Genomic DNA, 25,571 nt, shown 5'->3' with positions numbered 1-25,571 from the left:
GGGGCTCGGGCCGACGGCTCTGAGAGCTCCGCGCCCCGGGGCGCGCGTCTAGTCGCGGAGGCGCAGCGGTGGACGCGTTCTGGAGGTAGGCTAGCGCCGGGCGCTGTCCGTGGTCCGAGGCGCGGTTCTGGGGCCAAGGCTCGGGACGTCTCCGGTCTGTGAGGTTGACCACTTGCCACTCTCTGCAGTGGCTAGATCAGCCAGCTCCCCCTGCTAAAGCAGCGGTTCCTCAGAGACCTTTGGGCAGTGGTGTCAAGAATGGGTATGCGTGTACACTGAGCCAGGCTCATTGCGTCGACACTTAATACGGTGGACCGAAAACACCCCACGGCTCCCCACCAGTCTCAGGTGCCAGGCCTCGCCGGGCCCCGGGTCGTTGTCCGTGGAACCTGGTGGGAAACGGGGTAAAGGGAGCCGCGCATACCGGAGCTGAAGCAGCCGGGGCGGGCGTTCATGGGTCCAGAATCCTGAGCGCGCCTTGCGTCCTGCAGGTGACAGCGCCTGTTCGCTCCTCCACCCTCCTTTCGAGCCTGCATCTCTCTCTCGAGATGGCTAGGGTTCTGTCAGGGTCTGGTGTTTGAATGCCCACGTTTGAGCGAAGGAGAGGGAGGATTCGACCCTTGCTCGGCGGCTTCGGTTACGTAAACGAGGCCTTGAACAAGGTGAGGAAGAGAGTAGTACCCTTTGTGGCGCAGCGTTGGAAAGGCTGTGTTCTGGTGATTGGTCCTGTGTGTGTCCTGAGGCGAATGGTGGCGTTTGGCCCAGCACCCACTTGCGTATCTGACTTCTCTTGTCCGCGTAGGTGGCCTTCTTAGGCGGCGTGAGCTCTCCAGGACTGGAGCATTGTTGGGGGGTGGGGGGAAGAAACCCTGCTTACATAGCCTTTAGCTGGGTTCTCTGGCGGCGGGCTGCTGTTTCTGCTCCCGTGCCAGCCCCTCTCTCATCACGTGACCCCGGAGGATTGGCGAGGGGGAAGGGCACAATCTGAGCGTCTCTAAAGGACTCTTCTATTCAGAAAAGCTCGTGATTACCACAGGGACCCACCATTACAAAAAGTACCCTATTCCAGTGGCGTATTTGAATTGACAGGATTGAGAATCCTTACCGATGGTGAAGTGAGGGCGACCTGCGCAGTGGCATGTTTTCTTCCTTGTGCTCCTTGAGTCCACCTTCTCCATTCTTTGAGGTTGTGGTATATGGCTATTTTAACTATCATCTAAGGTTTTGGAAATTTTTATAAGCATTAGAAAATTCTGTTTAAGAACACTGAAACCAGCCATGTGGGGTGGAGGGTTGGGAGAAGTCTGCAGAATGGGGCCTTGAAGACAGCTCTGCTGAGTTCCACGGAGGATGAGATCTAGCTTCCTCAGCAGGGCCTGCTGTCCTATTTATAGTGCACAACTGAAGGAGGAGCTTGTAGGAGGTGTGATTTCACTTTTGCCAGGAAAGGGAACCTTGCAGTCGTGTCCATCCCTTCTCCCTCGCCCAGAAAGTCTGTGCCTAGAGACCCCATGCAGGAGAATGGAGCTTCCCACTTCCTACTGAAGGAGGAGTTGAAGCTGCTCGGCCACAGCCAGGGTTCAGACATGGCCGCCAGTCCATAACACCCTCATGGGGTCTCCTAGTGCTGATTCAACCTGGGAAGACCAGTTTCCTCACAGAGAAGGGCCACAGTGTTGCAACCTTAGCATCTTCTATTTATGGCCAGGGCTTTCCTTGTCCATAGCCTCTCTGTACTTACACCACCTCCCAATCAAAGTAGCCCCACCCATGACAGCTCCACCCATGTCTCTCAAGAGTCTCTTTATGGCATCCTTCACCAGTGGCATCCCTCTGGGCATTCCCCATCTACGACACCCACCGAAGACCCACAGCATCCACCCATAGTACCCCCAGATCTGTGCACTATTGTACCTCTGCAGCACTTGGAAAGCCTCCCCCTAGTCTTTGTCCCAGGCAGGAATGGAATGGAGCAGTCCTGCTGGGGTCCCAGAGGGTGTGGTTTCTGTAAACTGAAGCCTTTACTTGTGTGCCCCACAAATGGTTTACTGTTATCAGGGAAAACTCCATGGACAGAATGCACTTCCTGATGAAGAATGAGACCTCTTTGGGTCCAAGGTCTTTGCAACTGTACAATGATGTGACTCAGCTGTAAGCTGTGGTTTGCTCTCTAAATGGTCCAAATGTAAGGGTTTCTTTGGTCTTTCAGGCAAGTATGAGGAAGGTAGCTCATGAATCGTGTCTCAGAGCTGGGCAGTGGTGGCACACGCCTTTCATCCCAGCACTTGGGAGGCAGAGGCAGGTGGATTTCTGAGTTCGAGGCCAGCCTGGTCTACAGAATGAGTTCCAGGACAGCCAGGGCTATACAGAGAAACCCTGTCTCACTGCCCACCCCCAAAAGAATCATATCTGTCTCCTTTCCTACCTGCTAGACTTTAGTGAGCTCTGCCAGATGGCTGGCCTCTGAAGTTCCCTCCCACAGGGACCCTGTTTCAGTATGGTAATTTCAGTTTTCTCCTGGTAACCATTCCCACTGCCCTTTGTCCTGTGGTGGAAAGTGTGGGAGTGGAAGGGTCTTGATAATTTCACCTTGTGAACATTTATCCTTGAACACTGGCTCAGCTCTTGCCTGCAGTTTCTGACCTTTTACACAGATGACATCACATAGCTACTATTCTATTAGGCTATCTTCTTTGGCCAGTCTTGGTCTAAGTAGACTCACCCATGGCTCTAGTTTTATACCTTTCTTTCTGCTGTCAGCTGTCCTTACCTCCCTCTTGGGAGATGGAGAATACAGCTGCCTTGGTCTCTCCTGCAAACCGAAAGGCTTCCAAAGAGCAGCAGTTTCTGGGCCTCAAGCCATGTGTACCTTCAGATTTGATGAGCCAGGGGTGCTGCTTCCTAGAGTGTCCCACCAGTTCCCTTCCCCTCACAGTACCCTGTGTTCTACCTTCCATCAACAATTGCCTGGGACAGGCTTAAATGTCCCTACCTGGCAAGGTGTGTCTGGTATCTGATTGGGGTTGTGTCTGCACCTTCCTGGTTATACTAGTGACGCTTGGCATTCCTTGTGTTCTCTGACTCTCCCCTGGAAGTAGTAGTCTTTTGTTCTGATGAGTAATCTCCCTTACCCCCCACTTATCGACTACAGAGGCTTTTTGTATATATTGGACAAGCCATGTTTGTTGTACATAACACGAATCTTTCCTTCTCCAAGCTTTGACATTTTAGTCTCTTACCACTTGTTGATAAGCAGAAGTTCTTTTGGGAGAGTGTGTCCTGTGGCAAATTTTCCCTACCCAGGGGTATTTGGCTCTGGACCCAAGTGGTAGATGGGTATAAGAGCACTTAGAGCTTCAGCCTCCTCATCCCCCTATAAGCGTGACATGTGCTCATGCTACATCCTTGCTCACCCATTCTCCATGTACCTCCATTGTTTTCTGTCCCAGCACATAACAACTGAAGGTTAGACACATGTGTGTCACAGAAGATAGTGCCATATGTAGTTCCATGTAAAACTCAGTCTACTTGGGCTGACTTCCCAGGGCTTTTGAGTGTAGCCCCATCTGACTCTCTGCACACCCTCCCCTCATGGTTTTGTCCCCTTGTGGCTGCTTCCAAGATAGTGCCTTCTTAGAGTATACTCCAGAGAAAAGGCTTCAATTAAATTTTTTACAACCCTGTTGGGAAGTCTTATTCTACTCAGGAGAGTCCAGGAAACTGATTTAATCCTTTTCCTCAAAGTCTCATCTTTTTGGAGGGATACATGCAGACAGAGTGCTGTCTGGTTTCTACCTACAGGGACATTAGCATACAATTTACCTTCTAACTGTGGAAATCTAGGTTGACTTCATGTCAAGATGTCTTGCAGAGGTTTTGGTATTAAGGTGTAGATAGATGTTTTGAGGAGCTACTGCTTAGCCCCTGTTAGGTAGTTGCCTGGCTCCAGGCCAGCTGCACCTACTGGACAGTCTTCACAGCCCCCTCTCACTATCCAAGGACAATGCTGAGATGTGTAGCATGCAACTTGGGAGTGCCCATGTACATTTGGTGATCATGAAGCCATGTTGACGTTGTGTTAGGAACCAGTCACCTACAAGTTCATCTGGACCTGACACATGGAGCTTCTAAAGGCATGGTGGCAAACCCTGGCATGCCATTGTGAGACAGATACTCAGAAAAGTGGGCTTCAGCACCTCTGCTGTAACTAGATCCCAGAACATGGGTCCACAGTATAAGCATACCTCTTGATCTTGATTTTATCCATTTGGATCCATGCAGGATGTTGTATTGGCAAATATTTTGGAGGATGGACTAGAAATAGTATTTGATCAGATGATTGTGATGGGATTTGATTTCAGTAATTACTACTGGCCCTCAACAGTTGTCTATAGCCTGGAACTCATACCAAATGCTGGGTATGTGGAGGCTACCACTCTCTTACTCTCCAATCACATTTCTGCAGCCACCCTGGGCTCTAGAGAAACTTGGTTTCTAGCTGGACAGTGGGAACAACCTTAAGGAGTCACTGAACACTCTGGAATATCACATGGTTCTTCTACATGCTCAGTCTTAGGCTCCCACTTAGCTACAGGGTTTGTCTTATTCATTATTTTTAGAAGGTATTTCTGTGACTCCCATAACCAAGAATGGTGGCTATTCTCATTCTCCTAGAACTGTAAGCCAGAACCTCAAATGGTCACTCCTGAAAGTGGCTGTATCCTTGTGTTTCCTACTTAGGGCAGTCAGGGCAACATTGTGGGTAAGGCCTGAAATGTGAATTCCATGAAGGTATGAGTTGCTGGGTAGAGCAGCCAGTGGCTTTGGGGAGTTCTGGGCTCATTTCTGTTGCCCTGGATATTGGATACAAAAAAAAAAAAAAAAAAAAAAAAAAAAAAAAAAAAAAAAAAAAAAAGACCTAGATGTATAGAACTGTAACTCTAACCCAGTCTCCTTACCCATGATTCCCTTCTCTTAACATAAGTAAGGGGTATTCTGGAACATGTTGTCCTGCTCTGTCTGTAGCCCAAACCTAGGATATAGAAAGTGAGTTGACATGGACACTGGACTACCCTTCCCTCTCCTTACCCATGATTCCCTTCTCTTAACATAAGTAAGGGGTATTCTGGAACATGTTGTCCTGCTCTGTCTGTACTGTAGCCCAAACCTAGGATATAGAAAGTGAGTTGACATGGACACTGGACTACCCTTCCCCTGCAACACCCAGGAGAATTGTGTTGTGTTTAAGCTAGAAACAGTGAGAAGCACAGGTTTTGGTTCTCCGGTCAGCTTGTAGGCAGCAGCCCAGCCTTGGGACTCCAATCTTAGTGATGACTGTGACTGTGTTCCATCCTGGCCAATCCTAGTCATCTCTGGGCTGTAGACTTTTGGGTGCACTGTGTAGATTGGGCCTGGGTGACAAGAGGCCTGGCTGGGTTTCCTGATAGATTTGAGCTTCTGGTACTGCCTCTGTGTGCCTGCAAGATATACACATTCAGAAAATGCCCACTTTGTGGGAGTTCACCCTGCCTGGGATGACAGCTCCCATTGAGATAAGAGGCCACTCACATGGAGTATCCTGACGAGAAGCAGGGTGTGTGGCTGTATTATTAATGAAACAATTATCAAAGGCTGTGTTGTGTATAAGTACACTCTGAAGTACAGAGCTTGCACAGGAGAGGCTGTCTGTGTCCCATCCTCAGATGAGCCTTCTCTAGGGCTAGCTGGATGTGTCTAGATCCCACACAGTCACCTGTAACTGTGTAACCCTGGTCTTACATGGGGTCCCATAGGACTAAAGCTTTGGTGGGATGTAGTGAGGAAGAAGAGGTGATCTCCAAGTGGATACTGTTCATTTTTTCTTTCCATCTTGGACAGACTTCTTTCTCTTGAGTGTCAGGTCATAGTCTTTCTAATTGGCTGTCCCTGATCTCACCTTTGCTGATGAGGCTTGGGGAACTGAGGGCAGCCTAGCTGGTGGCCAGGGATTGAGTGGTATGTGTCTTGCAAGTGAATAAAAGTCTCACTTCCCCGGATCTATCTGGAGGTTGCTTCTTTAAAGCCCAATCAGCCTCCGGGAATGAGGATGAAATGGAGTTCATGGAACATTCTAGAGAAAGAGCTATCCCTGGCCTGTGTGCTCCTGTGGAGATTCCTCAGAGAAGCAGAAGTGCTTTCTCCTTCTTTTCTGTATTCTTTCCTGTTTCTAGACACTTGCCTCATGCACTGATATCTGTCTCACTCACAGGCACCTGGCCTAGCCATAACCCCTACTTTATTCATGAACATCCATCACATTCATAAATGCCTTCTCTGCTCAGGGACACCCTGTCCTGGCTATAGTAATCGATTCCTTGCTCTGCTTTCAGACACTCCACTGATCCCTCGTTTCTAGTCTTATAATGGGGCTGTACCCTGAGGTGTATAGCAGTTGATGCTTGGCTTATACAAGTCTCTTCTTTGTCACCCCTAGATTTTGCATTTTTTATTTCCTTCTTTTTGTGTTGCTACATGTGTGCATATTGTGTGTGTGTGTGTGTGTGTGTGTGTGTGTACACGTGGAAACCAGAAAGCAACCTCACTGTCATTTCTCAGAACTCACTAATTAGGCTAGGCTGGCTGGCTGTTACCCTATCTCCATCTCCCCAGTGTATAGGAGGATTAAAAGCACACATTGATATACCTTTTGTTGTTGTTGGTTTTTTTTTTTAAACATGGGTTCTAGGAGTCAAACTCATCTCACCTATAGGCTTTGTTGGGAACAGTTAATCTTTTGGGGTTGGCAAGGAAAAGTTAGGGGTTATATGGGATGCAAGAAATCTTGTCTGGGCTAAAGGGGTCCTCAGGGTTTGCAGAAAGTCGTGTCCCTGGCATCTGTCCATATCCCCTCCCACTGCAAGATCTGTAATTCTACCTCCAGCTGGCCTCTCTTGCCCTCCTCAGGCCTGGTCTGAAGATGCAAATCTGGTAACATAGTCTGTCCCTACAGTCAGTGCTGTTGCGGATAAGTTACCATCTCCTCTCCTCCTGACCCCTCAGGGAACATAAGCAGTCATTGCTGGGTCACCAGCTGGCGCCACTCCCCTCCTCCACCACACCTGCTCTCTTTGCTCCCAGAGCAATCACTGCTGAAGGAGGCCGGGTTCTGGAAGGGGCACCTGCTGATAGGCAGACTCCATTGGATGAAGTTGGGGTACATCCCTTCTGGCTGTCTGAGAGACAATGAATTATAGGTTATCAGGAAAGGGGCACAAGGCATATCTAGGACACATACCTTAGGTGTAGGAGTCACACCTTGGAAGTGCAGAGCACACCTGAGAGGCTGCCCTTTATCACCATACTTGGTGGATCAGGTGCCTTCCTAGAACCTCTTCTAAATGAGCTAACTTCCCTGATGGAAACTGTAGTCACACGGTGGGACACACAGAGATCTCCTTAAACTTTAGGTTTGCCTCAGATGCTGTGGGGCAGGAAAAACAGGAAAACAGGAGGCCAGGGCCTTTAAATGGAGGGTGGGGTGGGAAAAGGCTACAGCTGGTCATTCCACAATACTGGAGGAGTGAAGGAGCTAGGCCTATAGGTACCTCCATGTTCCAGGATACCTTGTCTGCAGCCTCAATTCTCTTTAGATACAGTTTGTTCTCACTGCTGCTGTTGTGAGCTAATGGATCAGTTCACACTAGAAAAGAGAACCCGTGGACAGGAGCCCTGGGTCCTCAGAGCCTGCTCCTGAGTGTGCCCTGATTACACGGCACCCTTTCTCTTTCTTTCACAGAGCAAGTGATGCTTTGGTGATCTTTGTAGAGCCACAGTTAGGACCAAACCCACTGTTACTTTTATATTAAAAACATTTTATGATGCACTATGAAGGTAGTACATGTTCAGGGTAAAACAAAGCAAAGATGGATGCAGAGTCTGGAGGCCTGACTACAGTCCCCAAGGTGTGTCCTGAGAGAAGGGTCTCAACCCCCCTGTTGCAGCCTATCCTTTGTGCAAGTGTGTTGTTGGCACCCTTCAGAGGTTACTGTGTAGGTCCCATACTGAGCTGATCTTACTGAAAGATCTTGGCACTGGGACTTTAAAATAGTGTGGCCATGCTGTCAGCTACTCAGTGAAGTCACAGTTGTCAGCTGCTCTGCCACAGAGCCCAAAAAAGCTCCAGGATGACTTATTCCAGGGTTGAGTTTAGATGGGTTCAGCTTTCTAGAAGTTGGTCTTTCCTCAGCTTCCTACTGATTCCTTTGGGCAGATACCTTTCATCCTGCACTCTGCCCTGACTCTTCAGTGTTGAACACTCATCTTCCTAGAGTGTCAAAGTCACCAGGAGGCTCTCTGAGCTATCTCTGTAACCCCTGATCCCCTGGATGTGGGTGGAAGTTCTGCCCAGGAGTCTTTCTCCTACAGTGGAGAGGCTGGAAGTGAGAGTTCCTTCCCATGAGACCCATCCCCACCACAATACCTGTTTACTATCTTGTGGGTCCATAGTGCTATAGAAACCTCGGCAGAACACAGTCTGTACCTGTCTGATATGGAGTGACCACACCAGCGTGAGACATACCCTCACACTCCTGATGTGACATTCTTCTGTTGGAGGTTTGCTCACAATTTTTTTGCCTGGTTTGAATCTGCTGCTTGCCAGGCTCTGACCTGCCTCAGTGTCCTGCAGTCCTCAGAAGGCAGAGCCCCTCTCGTGTTTCAGTGTCCTGCGAGGGCCCAGGGCAGAAGCCCAGATAACCCATCAAGTGCATGAACTTGGTTCACCATGAGTCAGGTCTTGTGGAGATGTAGGCTCTCCTGGGCTTCACGATCAACCAGAGCTTCTCACAGGACTTGTTGTCCTTATCTGCTGTTTTTTTTTTTCTGTTATGCTTTCATTACCATCTTCAAGGGGGATGGACAAGAAGGGGACCTGACCTTTGTGGCTGACTGTTTTTTTGTGTTATTCTGGCTGTTTAGGGAACTCATACTCTTGTGAGTTCAGCAGGGGCCACACTTCACAGCATGACTTGACCACATTGTCATTGAGATCTCCAGTCTGGACAGGTGCTGCACATTTCAGCTTTGTGGGTCAGTGGTGGGTGTCTATACCAGGAGTTCCTCTCCTTGCATTGAGTTCCCAGAGAGAAGCTAGTTAGTAGCTCCTCATTCCTGCTTCCTGGGGGCTGGAAATGGCATGTGTCTACCCCTGCTGGAACGTCAGTGGCTCTGGTGGGATCATCTGCATATCTTTGTGCTTCTGAGTCTTGCTGGGAAGTAGTAGCACCTCCTCAGTCTTCTTAGCCCTCCTGGATGTCTGCTTGTTTTAGGAAACAACAGCCCACAAAATCTCAAAGAATATGGCTGTGCTTCTGGCTTTCCCTTCCTTGGGGGTCCCTTCCTCTGAGTTCAAGGGCCAACTTACTGCACATTCTAGGATCCCAGGGCAGGCCCTTATTGTGTCTCCAGAATCACTCACCACTCCAGGGCATGGCTCAGCCTCTACTCAGAAGGCTCAGGTATAAGGGACAGTAAGCATAGCACGACTGGCCTGAATCTTAAGGATGCTACCATTTTGTAGACTGTAAGCATCCCTCCAGGCATTTACCCACAACAGGTGAGGCTGAGGGAGGAGGCCATAGAAATGCAGCTGGTGGGGTTAAGGTAAAACCCACTGTTGCTGTGTCAGACCTTGTTTCCTTTTTCTAGAGTCTGCAGGTGTCAGGTTGGCAGGGTCAGTGCCAGATCCAACAGCTGGACCAACACGATCATGTTTGACATTCAGCTCCCAGGGGTCCCAGACCCCAGAAAGGGTGCCCTTCTTCAGCTCTTGCCTTATCTTGTTGCCTGGTACCATACGCTACAGCAAGAACCAGGGACACAAGTGGCCTATGAGAAACAGAATGACCCCTTTCTTCTTCTTCTTCCTTAGCAACATGGCTGACAGCAAGGCCAAGCCTGCCAAAGCTGCCAACAAGACACCACCCAAGTCCCCAGGAGACCCAGCCAAGGCTGCTAAGAGGTTGTCACTGGAGTCGGAGGGTGCCAACGAGGGTGCAGTTGCAGCTCCTGAGCTCAGTGCCCTGGAGGAGGCCTTCCGGCGGTTTGCAGTACATGGGGACACCAGGGCAACAGGAAAGGAGATGCATGGCAAGAACTGGTCAAAACTGTGCAAGGACTGCCACGTGATCGATGGGAAGAATGTGACCGTCACTGATGTGGACATTGTCTTCAGTAAGATCAAGTAAGTGTCATGCATGCTTAGGCAGCACAACTCATGTCAGTAGCTGTGAGGACCTGTGAAGTATTTTGATTGCAGATGCTGAAAGCTTGAAGATAAGAAGTGGGCCCAGAACCTGTGGTGTCTGGGACAGTCTGGGCAGTACATTGGTTACAAGTGCCTTGGGACTGCTTGACCATGTCCTGAGCTGTGGTCCTTGTCTCTATCCATTTGCCTTGGATGTGGCCAGGTTGGGGGCTTATGGCCTTGAGAAAACTTAGTGAACTCTGAGTTTTAACTCTTAGTTAACTCTAAGACATGATCAGGATCTGCTTAGGTAAACAAAGACCATTCACTGTGGGCAGAGTCTATGAGGTTAGTGTGAGGCTCGGGCCTATGCAGCTTTGTTTCCAGGATATGCCAGTGGCTCATGATACCCTCTTCCAGCCCCTTATCCACCTCCATTAATTTTGTACTTGAGAAATGATCACATGTACAGCCAAACTGATACAAATCAGAGAATGGCCACTCATCTACTGTTTTGTCTTACATCTGCGTGCTATCAGCACCCGTGGTTGATCTCTGTGGGTGCTACTAGCTGAGTGTCGCTTCCTCCTCTGGATTTGGGTGGGTGATGTCGTCATAACTGTGGTTGCCAATCACCACTTTGTTTGTGGAATTGTTGATGTTCTTCAGGTACAGTAAGCTGCCCCCAGGTCGTGTACTGGTGCATGGAGGAGTCTCTGAGCAACAGCCAGAAGGGTAGATGTGGCCTGGTAGATGGCTCCTGAGAACACCAACGAATATCACATGCCAGGAACTTAAGCATTCCTGGGAAGGTGGAGAGATTTAACATGCATCCCAGTTGGAAGAGGTGGCATAAACCAGATTACCAGATTCAGGGTGATATTGACATCTTTCTGTTTCAGCTAACTAGCTGTAGCTTGCTCTAGATCCTGGTTGAGGGAAATGAAAGAAGCTGAGCCTGAACTTTCAAGGTCCTGTCCCCTAGGAGAGGGGCTCAGTAGAGATTACCGAGGCAGAGTCTAGCTGTCCTCATGCATCCCAATGCTGATATCAACTTCACTATATACTGGGAACTTGAGACCTCTGCAAAGCAAGAAAATCTCAACCCTGTGCTCCCTAGTGAACTTCCTGTTATACATAGCACACAAAAGTGTGTCTTAGGTTTGAATGGTTGTAGTGTAAAGGCTGACATGTAAAAACATGTCCCAAAGGGGTCCTGCATCCTGACCCTCTCCAGGTTCTGTTGATCCCAGAGGATTCCAAAAAGGAGTCTGAGCTAGTCTATTCTGCTTGCTCTGCCTCCTTGTGGCTTCCAATCCCAATGAGAAGCTGGAGAAGAGACTCTCCACGTAGCCTCAACCTATGCAAGCCGATGCTGTGTGTGCATAGTTAGCCTCTTTCTCCCATCCGAGACTCTGTTCCTATGATATCTCAGATCTACCTCGGCCAGAAGCTCAGTTATTGTGGGTGAGGATAATAGAGGAAGTTATGGCCAGTGGCTCAGATGTGTGTGGTTACTTTACCCTGATGCCCACTATGGAAGCCCTCACCTCTACTGGCCTGGTTCCATAATGATAACACTGATACCAGTTCCTCCCAAGCCTACCTGAAAGGCCTTTGGTCAGCACTCCTAAGTACTCCTAGACTGTGGTGCTTGGACTTCTGCCAACACTGCTTTCTCCACAGCTTCATTTGTGTGTGATGCTGTTGGGTACCAATGACCCCTATGTGACCCTACAGAGGAGGGTCTACTGAACACTGTATTCATTCTATTGCTTTTATAGGAAGGACCCAAGACAAAGGGTCAGGAGATAGTAATTCTCTCTCCCAAGTCCCTAAATAGAACAGCACGGTCATTGGAGATCAAGAGCCATGAGGAGTCTACAAAGTCCAGAACAGGTCATAAGGACCAGGGATATGTATGCAGCAAGGTCAGCCTGCAGAGCCTCCATACCGCTGCTGCTCCTTCATAGATGACCTGGAAATCTCGACACTTATAGTTCCTGAGTATTCACCAAAGTGACTGTCCCTGAGTTTGGGTACTGACACCACCATGGGCCTTGTCTGGGGGCAGGGGCTTTCCCAGATTTGGTGGAGCTCACTGTGCTGGTCACATGGCCTGTCCTGGCTATCACCTGCTGGGAAATGTGCAGCCTCCTCATAGAAACTGGTCTTTTGAGTTTCACTGGACAGTTCCAGGCAGGGATAGACAGGTATGTCTTGGTAAACAAAGTTGCTCTGGTAAGTTGGCCAGTCATGAGTGAGGGGCACTGACCCAGGCTGCCAAATGATGGGTACTAGACCCTCTGGTATAGTCATTGCTCTCATCCTGGTGCCAAGAGCTTCTGTTAGGCCAGTGGACATGACCTACAACATTGAGTCCTAGAAAAGCCAGGTTAGCTGTGTGTACCATGTGAATACAGTTAAAGCTGTGTTTACCATGTGTATATAGTCAAAGCTGATGGTTTTATGGAGCTCACCTCCAGTGTCTAAACTGGCAAACAAACTTGGACAGCTCCTCACTTTATCTCTTCTCGTGGTTCTCCTCCACTAGCAAGTGTACCTTATAAATGTAACCCTGAGCTTACCAGAAACTCTGGAGGCTCTTCCTACACTGGGAGCATACAGGATGTCTTTTATGCAAAGCTAATGAGCTAATGGTCTCCATATGATGCTGCATCCTCAGTAATTCCAATGTTCAAGACAATCAAGATCTAACGAAAGAATAAGGAGACCCAGAGACTTGTGTCTATGAGGAAGCTTCTAGAAGGGATGGTTGGAAGGTAGGAAGAAGTGACCTTTCCAGAGGTCAGTGAGCTTCTCCAGCTTCTTCTGAAGGTGGCTACCTTCCAGCTTTTGTGTGCCTGTATATGTGCACTGCACCCCCATGTAGAACTTGTGTTTCTACAGTCTCCCGTGGGTGGCCCTATGTGGTCATGGATCTTTTGGATAACGAGGGCCACAGAGGACCGAGAGCTGCAGCTCCACGTGTCCTTCCTGCCATGGGAGGCACTAGACCCATATGAATGAGCCATGTGAAGGGAATGCTTGTTTTAGAATGCAGAACTTCAGATGATCAGACATTTCATCCCCAACTCCAGGACATGGCCATTCCTCACTGTAGACTCTGGGCTGCCTGAGAACCTTGGACTGTCCCTGCCTTGAAAGTCAAGGTCCTGGAGAGCAAGCCCAAGCCCAAGCCCAGAGAAGTCTTAATGCTATGACAGTCTAGGCAGACAATCAGTGCTGGGTTTGTTGGCACTGTGGGTTCACTGATGTCTAACTGGGTGGCTGAGGAAGCCCAGGCGAGGATTCTGTACTAAGTAGAGACCCAGAAATTCTGATGTTCCTTTTGCCTCCACATGGACACTTGAGAGTCTAGAGTCTGCCATCCCTTCATCTCTTACTGTCTTTGAACTCTCACTCCTGCTCAGAGCCTAGACTCCACCGGGTTCCTTGTGAACTATGTCCCACTTGGAACACGTCTATTCTGGAGGAAGATCCTCACTCCAGAGGCATTTGTGAACAGAAAATTCAGAGTTCTATTGTCCTCTAGTGTAGAGGGACAGTGTTCTGAGTACCAGGGTGGTGAGGGAATGCTAAAGGGATCAGAAGAAAGGGCTGGGGAACTCTGGGATTGAGATTTCCAGGAAAATCATAGCTGTAGTGGTGCTATTTGCATTATGAGGTCTGGGTGTTTGTGGTCCCTTGAGGGGCAGCAATTTGCCTCCTATAGGAATTTGGAACCTGGGAGGAAATTGCTTAGGTACCTCCAGGAAGTTGCTGACTCTGACAGGACTTGAGAGGGAAAAAAAAAGTTCAACTATTTCTGTTTTGGGGCAGGTTGCCATGGCTCTGCAGGCGTGGCGCCAGCTGGGGTATCTGCAGCCTTTGTTTGGGTCCCTGTCACCATGGCAGCGCTTGTTTGTTTTGATGTTACTATGTGTTAAATTTTAAACAAATTTCTTGAAGCTCTATACCAAGTTTTATTGTAGACTACTGTTAACCTAGACTCTCCATCCTGCAAAAGGCTCAGCATAGCCAGTCTCCACACAGTTAATGGAGACCTGACTTCGAAGCAAGGCCAGTGTGGTGCAGCTTGAGAAATACCTGGGGGCCCTAGGCATTGTGTTTGTCTGTGACTATCTGCAAACAGTCTTTGTGCCTGTGTATGTACCTGCATATGCTTGTGGCAGAAAAGGTACAGAGATCTCAGGGTTGGGCTGGGCTTACCTACTACCTCCTTATTTTAACCACCATACTTCCAGGTAAGGAGGCCCAGAGACCTTTGGCCTCCCTTGGCCTGGACTGGGTGCTGGGTACCCTCCAGAGTAAATGCACAGATTCCTGCCAACATTGTGCAGAGTTGGCTGGGGTGTCAGGGCCGGGTGTCCATTATGTCTGGATACAGGTCAGAAGGAAGCCAGGCCAGTCCCTACATGTAAGAAAGCAGGGTCTAGATCTGTCTAGACTGGGGATTTGTCAGCCACTGCTCAGTCTGTGAGCTGCTCTGTGTTCCTTACATGCCACAGCTAGTTAGTAAGGCCTGATGGGATTTTTCTGATGTCCGTATTCTGCTGAGAAGGCTCAGCATAGAAGCCACCTGGGCTAATGTAGGCCATTACTCCTAGGAATAGGCCACAGGGCTGGAGTCCTGGCCAGAGTTTTGGGTACCATGGGAAGGATGGGTTTCTGTGTGTACTACCTGTCCAAACATCTCAGAGAATCCAGATGCCCAGGACCCTAGACATGTGAGGACCTTTGGAGGTAGCCTCTGTTCCTGGCTGTGGGGCCCACTCAGTTCCACTCACCTATGGCACACATGTCACTGGAGCTCCTCCTTCAGGCTCTGCTTCCTGGATACGGCTAACAGTCATATGCTCCAGGAAGAGTGGCCTGATCCTGCAGGCCCTGAATGGAGCAAGATCCAGCATGCATCTTACTCTTCAGGTGCCCCAGTACTTGAAGCCTTGCTGCCATTCTTACTTCTGCATGGCCCTCTAGTGGCTGTATATGGAAGTACATAGTGACTCCTCAGCTGCCTGCTAGGAAACTTAAGGTTTTGACCTCTGTTGGGTGATAGACAGGATATGTGGAGCATTTTTGCCTGATAGTCATTGGGCTAGTGGCCCCTGTGACTTAATGGATCATATGTTCTGGTGAGTCTGAAGTGACAGGCCGTTGGGATGATAAGCATATTCTGTTCCTCAGCTCTTCCATCTTGCCTTGGGAAGCTGGCTGGCCAATTCACGAAGGACGTGTGAGAGAATAAATTTACCCTAACACCCATAACTTGTCTGAACAACCGGAGGTACACCCGTCCTCATGGCTTACCCCTACTTAATCCAGACCAGAGCCTTGAGGAGGTGGGGGTAGACAGATGTACCCACTTTGAGTCAACTAGTGAATGTTCATCCCACAGTCTCAGGCCCCTCAGAAAACACAAAATGACAAGTAGAAAAGGGCTTTAAGCATTTGTTCTCAACAGAGGGAAGTAGCAATGCCGCAGGTCACAGATGCTTCCTCTGGGCAAGCTGGTGACTGCCAGTAAACAGACATAATGTGGAATGTGCCCAGAGTACGGCCACAGCTTAGTGGGGTTAGCAGAGTAGGGTTGCTGCTTGGCTTCTGATTTCCTAAGATGGGCAAAGTCCTTGTGGCTAACTGACATCCAGGCCCCTCTAGGCAGAGGGACATCACCTGCTCCCAAGGAATTTAAGTTCAGTGACCTGCTGAGGGTACAGAGAACTGACAGGCCTAGACCACCTTCTTCTTCCTCCTCCACCTCTTCTTCCTCTTCTTCTCCTCCTCCTCCTCCTCCTCCTCCTCCTCCTCCTCCTCTTCCTCCTCCTCTTCCTCCTCCTCCTTGCAGCATTGTCTCCTGCACAGAGCCCAGGCCTAGGTCCTGGGCAGTCAGTGGGCACAGGAGAGTCCTGAGGAAGGAACAAGAGACTGGTGTCTGAAGAAAATGACCAGACTTCTACACCTCCCTTGAACACATCTAAAGAACAAGACACTGGTAGCAACAGGCAACTTGAGGCCCATGGCAGCTGAGGCTGCTTTGTGGTTCAGCAGGCTCAGGTCAGCTCCCTTACTGTTTCCTTACAGAAAGCCTCAAGAAAGACTTCCTATGAGGTAGCATCCCTGCATGGCATCCCTGCTCAGGTCCTTCAGCTGCTCTCTGACCAACCACATGTACAGGGAGGGTATAGCTCTCCCTCCTCAGGAGCACCTTCTCTGCCTGCATACTATCTGGCTGACAAGGTTGCTCTCTGGTGGTTACTTCAGAAGCGACAGCTTCTGTAAATCTCAGGAAGTAAGAATAAGAAGCACAAGCATCCTTGTCTTGTCCTATGTGCCCTATTCCTTCACCTCTTAAATGTTTTCTTATTACTAAAGCCTTGACAAGACTCTTCAAAAAGCGCTGAGTTGGCTGAACTAGGGGCTCTGTGAAAGCCCAAAGCTGAGGTGGGGGGGTGGTAGTGTTTGTGGTATTAGCCATAGAGGAGTAGTCCTCAGAGAGCTCTGCTGTGGAGGCTGGGTCCTGACCCCTATAGCCAGGTCCCAGTGTTCCCAAGAGGCTGAGAAGGTGGCATGCAGATATGGGAACAGGGCCTGGGATGCAATCCCAGGTTTCAGGTAAACCAGCTTTGGACAGCTTGGGAACCAAAGGCAGGAAAGCGAAAGCCCTAGGAATATCCTGACAAAGTCCTGAGAGCTCTAGAGGCTCTGTGGGAGAACCCTGTAGAGGTTTTCACATCTCTGAGGAAGAAGTGGGCATTGTCTTCTCGGAGCTAGTTGGGGATTCTGCTTCAAAAAGTGCCTGCGTCTCCTGGGGAGAATTCTCTGTGAACTAGGGCACCAAGACAGGGCACCCTCTCCTTAACAAAACAGTTAGACTTGTAGGGATACGGGCCAGAAAGGGATTCTTGGTACCAGTGGAGCAGGCGTTCAACTCTATCTGAATGTGGTCTGTGATGGGACAGCCCCTCCAGTTACCCCATCCCCCAGTGACTCATACTGGTGGTGCCTGGTGCCGAGGCTGCCTAGAAATGGCCGTGTGCCCCAGCAGCAGGTTGCCAGGCTGGCCGTTAGGCCTGGCATCCTCATGTCAACCCAGGAAGGGTTGGGAGTAGGAGACAAGAGTGTCATTGACTTCTCACGACAAAGAGAGCAGCCCGGGGGGGGGGGGCTTAGATCAACACCCCCCCCCCCCAAGGTCCTAGGAGAGAGGGGAAAGCTGTCAGCTCCAGGCACGACTGAACTGTGAAGCCAAGCTGCTCCAGTGCCCTAGATTGCGCAGTATCTCAAGGGTAGCTGTTGAGTACTGGGGCTAAGAACACTGAAGGACTAGAATCCACCCTCTAAGACAAGGCATCTACTTAGGCTCTTTACCCGTATTAGAGACCGTTCTGCAAGGTTCTAGGCTCACACACGGTGTGCCTCTAGCTTCTATGCTGTATCCTTGATCCAAGTGTAATGGCTTAGTGGCTTCCACAATCTCCTGAGAAGTAGGGGTGGCCCCCAACTTGGGGCCCTGTGCATTTCTCAAAGAATGTTTGCTCAGCTCTCTTGGTTGTTTGGTCAAAATGCCCTATATATTCAGGACATGTGTAAAGCGTGAGACTCCTCTAGGCACCAGTGAAATTTCAGGGTGAGTGGGAACTCATGTTTGGTTCCTTAGCACAGCCGCCAAGGGCCCACTCTGTTACTGTGTTGCCACTGCTGCATCCTCACAAGACTGCCCGCAGAATGCTTATCTGGCTACTGCTGAGGGACATTTGTGTCTTTTTCCAAGTTTGAATGACTGAATAAAATATGTACCTTATTCATAAATGGGTCTAACATGAGCTTCAATCTTCATTTCTCTGGAAGCAGCCTGCCCCCCCCCCCCCCCCCCCCAGGAAGGCTGGCTACATCCTCCTCAGCATGCCCCAGCCAGCTTCCTCATCACTTCTGCTTTCCCACGGTTGACTTTCTGTGTGTCATTCCCCATCAATGGATCTTCCTTGGTGAGGTGTCTGGTCCAAATACTTGACCCATTTGAAATTTTTCTTTTCTTACTGTTAAGTTCTTTGTGTATTTTAGATTCAAGCCCCCTTTCAGGTTTGTATTTTCTGCAGCTCTGTGGTATTTCTTTGTCTTCCACGTCATTTGAAAGAGCATGGCTTTTTAATATTCTGAAGTCTAGTCTGCCCACGTTTCTCTTATTGAATGTGATGACTTGGCCTCATTCCTAAGAAATACTTGCCCACCCAAGGTTACCCAGGTTATTTCTCAGCTATACATGAGAAAGTTACTTCTGGGGTCATGCTCTGAGTACACAGAGGGAGCTGTGGATCATAGCTGGCTTATTTTTGCAGACATAGCAGATGTTCCAGTTGCTTTCTGAAATAGTCCTTTCTCCTTGACCTTGTTCAGTTAGGTACCTGTGTGGGTATGTCTCACACCTTGTCAGTATCTCTTATCCCGTCTCCTTCAGGAGACTTCGAATGGTGTTTTGGACCAACTCTGTTTTTGGTTTGTTTTTTGAGAAAGTGTTTTGGAGCCATGGCTGTCCTGGAAATCAATCTGTAGGCCAGGCTGGCCTCGAACTCACAGAGAGCTCTACCAGCTTCTGCCTACTGAGTGTGTGCTCCACCACCGCTTTGTTTTTGTTTTCTTAAACTCATCTTGGCTGCTCTGGATCCTATGCTGATGGAGAGACTTCAAAGCCCTACTGGGATCTTGTTAGCTGGCTCCTTTAAGCCCTGAGTGCTTAGCACTCTGCAGCTGGGGTCTGCCATGCCTGGCCATACGAGGCCACTTCTCTCTGACCCTTTCACTAAAACTCCCCAGCAACATGCAGGCCATGCAGACGTGTATCTCTTCTACATTATGTCACAACATTGAAAACTTCCGTAATTTGGATTAGATAGGGGTGAATGCCAAGTTGAAGATGCCTTAAAGTAAAATTACAACGTATTTTGGCAGGAGGGCTTTGTGAAATGACAGATTACCTAGGATGCTCGCGGGTGACCAGGTACACATGGTGATTAGGAGCTCCAGCCTCAAGCCTGCTGACTGGGCTGCCCTGTACTGCTCACTCTTAGGATTCTCATCAGGCGTGTGATATGGCTCCTCTTGCCTACTTTGATAACCACGGCTTTAGGCTCTTTCCAGGCCACTTCTGATCCTTCTGCTCCTTGACAGGCTAGGGTATCCCTAGGGAGAGTTTGAAGGGATCTTTCCTGTTTCTCTCTCTGCTCTCCCACCCAGAAGAGACCACATACAGAAATGATAGATGCTGATGTGGATGTCAGGAAGTGCATGCTGACAGGAGCCTGATATAGCTGTCTCCTCAGAGATCTGCCAGAGTCTGACATCCAGAGGCAGATGCTCACAGCTAACCATTGATCTGATCAAGGGTTCCCAATGGAGAAGTTAGAGAGAAGACTGAAGGATCTGAAAGGGTTTGTGGCCCCATGAGGAGAGCAACAATACCAACCACCAGAGCTCCCAGGGTCTAAACCACCAGCCTGGGAGCACATAGGGAGGGACCCATGACTCCAGCTATATATGTAGGGAAAGATGGCCTTGTGAGGCATAGGTGGGAGAGGAGATCTTTGGTCCCATGAAGGCTGAACACCAATCAGGGAGGAATTCAAGGATGGGGAGGTGGGAGTGGGGGGCAGGCGAGGGCACACCCTCATAGAAGTAGGAGGAGGGGGATGAGATAAGGGGGTTCCTGGGTGGAGGGGGGAATGGGGTAAGGGGATAAAATCTGAAATGTAAATATAATGTAAATAAAATAAAATTAAACAAAATGAAACAAACCAAAAAAAAAAAGAAATGTCTTGGTTGGTGACTTTTAGCTGTGACCAGTAGGGGTCACTGCAGAATGCAAGAAGGGATGGTATACCTATGGGGTTGGTCCCAGAGGACCTCTACCTGAGGACTTACATGGCCTGTCATCCACAGAGGGAAGTCCTGCAGAACCATCACCTTTGAGCAGTTCCAGGAGGCACTGGAGGAGCTGGCCAAGAAGCGGTTCAAGGACAAGAGCAGTGAGGAGGCTGTGCGTGAGGTGCACAGGCTCATTGAGGGGCGAGCACCAGTCATCTCTGGCGTCACGGTGAGGGGGTGAGGCACGGGTGGGACTTAGTGTTTTTGATTGCATCTGCCCTTGGGGAGACCATGGCCCAGTAGTATCTGAAGGCCACACTGGGTAGATTTAGAAAACTTTTACACTTGTTAGTCCTGTAAGTGTGGGACTAGCCCAGAGCCAGGAGAGGTAACCCCTTATCTGTGGGTTCTAGCACGTTCACACTCTTTGTTTGGCTTACTCTCCAGCCCCTGCCACCTCCCACCTAAATGGGGCAATAATGGGTGGCAGTCCTTACCTAGTCCCATCATTGGCCTTATAACACCCTCTTCTATTCTCTTTCAGAAAGCTGTGTCCTCACCCACAGTGTCACGGCTCACAGACACAAGCAAGTTCACGGGCTCCCACAAGGAACGCTTCGACCAATCAGGAAAGGGCAAGGGCAAAGCGGGCCGCGTGGACCTGGTGGATGAGTCAGGCTATGTGCCTGGTTACAAGCATGCAGGCACCTATGACCAGAAGGTGCAGGGGGGCAAGTAGCCTTACAGGCCGGAGCTCTGGACACTACAGGTGGCAGGCGCAGGACTTACACCCATTGCACTTCATTACATTCCTATGTTTAACTGGGCAGAACTCAGAATGCACCTCCACTAGGTGATGGTGGGGGCAGTGCCCAGGCCTCCTCCTGCTGGGTGCTTTGACACTTCTCTCTCAGACCCCAGGTTTGGGCCGTGATTCATTGTCCTGTCCTAACATACCTGCCCTGTCCACAGCTTGGAAGTGGACTGCTATTTCCAAACTGTCTCCCAGGATCATACCACACTGGCCACTTGATCTGCAGGTAAAAGGGGGTTGTTTTGGGTACTGGAAGAAATGAGGATAAGCAGAGCAGATGTCAAAACTCATGCTGACCTTATCTAGGCACTTTTAAGGCGGCAGGAGCTAATGAACTAACCAACTGCATAGAGTAATCCTAAACAGGCCCCTTCATCTTTCTTGACCAGAGCACATGGCTGAGGCTACTTGGTGGGTTGTGCCATTGTGTGTGAGAACAATTCACATCAGCCTACATGCACGTGCGTGGACACACATGCACACATGCGTATTCACCAACCGAGTCTGTGCTGAGAGTGGCCAAGAGAAAATGGAAGCTCTCTGGTGACCAGGGGAGTGACTTGGAGTGTGAAGCTGGAAGTTTCTTCAGTGTTGTTCTAAAAAAATGTGCTTGGTCTCAAGAGTGATCCAGGGAGATTCAGAACATCAAGCTGCCATGTCCCATCACCAGGTTGGGACTCACATGATGCTGAGATACTTCATCCAGACCAGGCCTGGGCAGTTTTTCCACCAGTGTGTTATGGAAGCCTTTGCCAGGGCAAGTTATGCTATGTTTTGCTCAAATTATGTCTTCAGCTCTATGGAGCCTTCTCTGGGTTCATTTTTCCTAACTTTTCTCGCAAGTGCAAGTGCAGGGCACTGGACACCAGAACTAGGCCCAAGAAAGATCTGCAGTGTCTGCTAAGGTTTCTTTTTCTGCCACAAGAGAGAAGTCAGGACTCAGCTCATCCATGTGTGAGGGTGCCACTTAGCCGGGACCAGAGGCATGCACCATCCTCACCAGAGCCCCACAGCAATTTTCCCTTTGCATTAACATATCCCTATCCTTGCATGCAACTTGGTGGACTGTGTGGCCTTGATCTAGAGAGAACACACAGTGGCCCCAGGATATGCTCCCTTGAGCAGATGGCTGTCGAGGGTGGGGTGTCTTACATGACTTGGACAGCAAGGTTGTCTTCCCCACTGCCATGGCACATAGTCACAATGTCCACCTCTCTGGGGCTCAGAGAGCATGCCTTTGCTGCAACGCCAGGGAAGATGACTACTAGCCAAAGAGAGAAAAGCATGGGCCTCAGTACCAGACCTCCCAGCAGCAGGCCCTCTGAAGGTTCAAAGTTAACAAACCCCTCAACACAGCCACCACTGAAAGATGGGGATGGTCAGCTTCCTCCCAAGGTTTTGTGAGTTTGCAGTACTTGGCAAGCGGTGGAGCCTCCTTTCTGAAATCTTACCTCACTGGTCCGAGGAAACAAAAGGACCCTGGCACTTCTCACACTCTCACCCAGAACCCCTAGTCCCCATGTGGCTGGCAGTCTCTTGGTCTGAGGATGCTCTTTTCTACTGCCTATCAACAGCCTAGTAAATGGAACAGCCAAGTAAAATGGAACACACACAAATCCATCAGGAGGTGACAACATGTGGGCCAGGGCAGAGGGGGGCTAGTGTGGCATCAGGGAGTCCCCACAACATGTAGCGGGTCAGATGTTTCCCTGACCCCATAGTAGTTTGAAAACCCTGGACATTGCCTTCTGTTCAAAGGGCCAAGATGCCAGAATGGTGTCCAGATGAAGACTCAACCCAAGTCCAGGGTTAACAACCCAGGGACACCTAGGAAACAATGTAAGTGTCCACCTTCACAGGACCACCCAGCTTCATGGGGAAAGCTTCATTATAAACTGGTCACCTCTCCCATGTGCTCAGGACTGAACAGAAAAGCTCAGAATGGCAAGCTCATACAGGTCCTGGGCAGTAGAGGGCCAGAACTGCCATCAGAGTCCCCAAAGGTATGATCCTCAGAAGGAAAGCATTCCAGGAAAGCACTTAAGAAAATGTTTCTAACACAACTTGGACTCTGTAAATGAAAATTGGGTCACTCTGCCTTGCCGGTCCTCACTGTCCTAGCACAGGAACTGAGCACTCTTGGGGTCCTGCAGGATAGTCCGAGGCCCGCCCATGTAGTTCCTCAGCAGCACCCAGAACTATGTCAGACAAGTGGTCTTCATTGTCCTCCCTTACCCCCAGAGTTTCCTCATACAGCACCTTTCTCTAGTCAGTGTTAAGTTTAACTTTGAAAATAAACCCTCCCACTAGATGATATATGTCATCTAGAAAGGAAAGGGTGGTAACAATTAGATCACAAAGACTTAGTGTCTCCATACCATCAGTTTAAAGTATCTATGGAATTTGTTGTGGCATCTGTGTACCCTCTCAACATAGAAACCGATTCGAATCCAACTTTGCTGCACAAAACAGATGTGTATTTTCCTCAGTTTGATTTGAACACACAGGTAGAGTTTGTCTCTGTTGCATGTTTTATGCGATACCAATTAACTATTAATAATTATGGATAATAGAATTCAGTGTCTGTGAATAAAAACAAAAACTGCACAGCATGCAAACCAAGACCCAGGGCCATTTGCTATTAGGTGACAAGCACACAAGAGACAGCTAGGTTCTCACAGGGGACGACACCCAGGAGACAAAAAGGTACATTTGAAGAAGACACTCAGGAGACAGAGACATGTTCTCTTGAGTTATGACAGTAAAGAATAAGGACAGGTTCTGTCAGGGACGACACTCAGGGACATGGATCAGAGTGACAGAGTCATGTTCTGTTGTGCGTGACACTCAAGGATATGTTCTGTCAGAGTAATACTTGGATATATTCTGTTGGGGGTGACACCCAGGAACGTGGTCTGTAGAGGGAGATATACAGGGACACATTCTGTTAGAGGTGACATTCAGGAGAAAGGGACAAATTGCAGGGAAGAGCCATGCAGATGGTGTCTTAAGTGTCAGGGAACGATGGTAGGTAGATTGGAGGCTGTCTGAAAACACTGACTCTAGTAGAACCCCTATTTATTTCTATTTAATGCTATGAACAACCAGTTAGTGAAAATGCTTTACCAAAATCAGAGTTCAAATTACGTATTTAAATATTGTTGAAATATCTATATTTATACTGGAGTATTTTTACACCTTTCAGTATCCTATCTTATATTGGGGCATAGGGACATTATGACAGACGGAGATAGTTTTGAAATGGGCTGCATGACAGTTCTGCCACCTTTCTGTAGTCTGTCCCAGGGAGTTGACAGGTGTCTGCCCTGAGCCAAGACCCAACCTTACCACTCCCAGAGGCCCTGGGCTGCTTCAGCTGCCTGTTTCAGTCAATAGTTTTACTGGCACACAGCTGTACCCATGTGTTTGCATACTGTTTTGTAGCTGCTTTGGTATTACAACTGGCTGGGAGGATTGAGACAGATGCCATGGCACAGATACATATGGTATTTGCCACCTGTCCTTTTTCAGGGAAACTGTCTCTCTCTCTCTCTCTCTCTCTCTCTCTCTCTCTCTCTCTCTCTCTCTCTCTTTCTCTCAACTTGTGTACTACCTGGCTATGACATGGGCACATGGGGGAAGCCCTGCCAATTAAGAATGGCAAGAGTGACAATTTAGCTGTACTGTGAAGACATCAGTAGACAAAGTATCCTTCCAACACTGAGCCAAACTGCTCTTCTTCACCAACATACTACTGACCATTCTGAACTTTACAGTTCACGGGTGTGGCCATCTTGGGACGCTTAAATTATCTCTTCCTTTAGACTTCTTAACTAAACCAAGCCAAACAACAAAGCCTGTACAACTTAAACTTGAAAGGAATAATATGCTACTACTAGTAGTTTGTACTAAGTTTTTTTTTTTTTTCAAGAAAGGGAGTTAAGTTTATATATATGTGATATATATTTTTACACTATTTTATTAATGTTAGGGAATATGGAGTTTATCACTTTATCAGTGTGATGGGTAATGTTGATGCCATGGGTGTTCTGACTCAGAAAGACATTTATGCTGACATCTAAACCACACTTGCTCAGAATGTCTGTCAGGTCAGGATGGCCCTGCTGTCTGTCTGTCCCTCCTATAGAGTGCAAGGCATCTAGTCACCTAGTTGGACATATGGCCTGGCTCATATTGCTTTAGTGAAACAGCTTGTGTCTATCAACATTTCGTTCATTGTGTTTGCTGTTATTAACATTGTGTGTCAAGTTGGTAAAGTGATGAATAAAGGTTTTAAAATATGGATTTCTATTTTCCTTAAAGTACTGTGATATCTATGCTAGTCACCACATCCTCTGGCTGCCAGGGCCTTGACACTGGGTATTAACACAGCGGTGTCTAAAGTTGTCCTTGCATCAGTGCTTACAAGCAGAGTCTCATGTCCATTCAACATAAGAGGCTGTCTGCTTCTTAGCTCAGGCAGGAATGCATGCAGACCAGCCATCTGTCAGATTCAAGGCCAGAGCTGGCTTTGGTGCAGCCCTGGGTGAGGTCCAGACTTAAGGTAATTACTTATAAACTGCATCACAAATTATCAGCCCTCCAAAGGCAGGTGCATCATCAAGATGTTTAAATTAAGGTCAACTTCAA

At 48.9% G+C, this 25,571-nt stretch overlaps 1 protein-coding gene across 2 annotated transcripts; it reads left to right on the top strand.

The window, feature by feature from the left end:
• Tppp (tubulin polymerization promoting protein) lies at positions 1-25,226 on the top strand. Of its 2 annotated transcripts, none has more exons than XM_034523409.2 (4): positions 1-85; positions 9,908-10,219; positions 20,183-20,336; positions 20,652-25,226. In XM_034523409.2, the coding sequence occupies exons 2-4, from the start codon at positions 9,912-9,914 to the stop codon at positions 20,844-20,846; spliced, it is 657 nt and encodes a 218-aa protein (XP_034379300.1). In that variant the 5' UTR covers positions 1-85; positions 9,908-9,911; the 3' UTR covers positions 20,847-25,226. The 2 variants fall into 2 exon arrangements, with proteins under 2 accessions (XP_034379300.1, XP_076772430.1); XM_076916315.1 differs by lacking the exon at positions 1-85 and adding an exon at positions 643-662.
• The last annotated feature ends 345 nt before the right edge of the window (positions 25,227-25,571 follow it).

This window comes from Arvicanthis niloticus, chromosome 19 (assembly GCF_011762505.2).
Source record: "Arvicanthis niloticus isolate mArvNil1 chromosome 19, mArvNil1.pat.X, whole genome shotgun sequence".
NCBI classification, from domain to species: Eukaryota; Metazoa; Chordata; class Mammalia; order Rodentia; family Muridae; genus Arvicanthis; species Arvicanthis niloticus.
The sequence above is the reverse complement of the archived record's forward strand: the minus strand, read 5'-3'. Positions and strand labels throughout refer to the sequence as shown.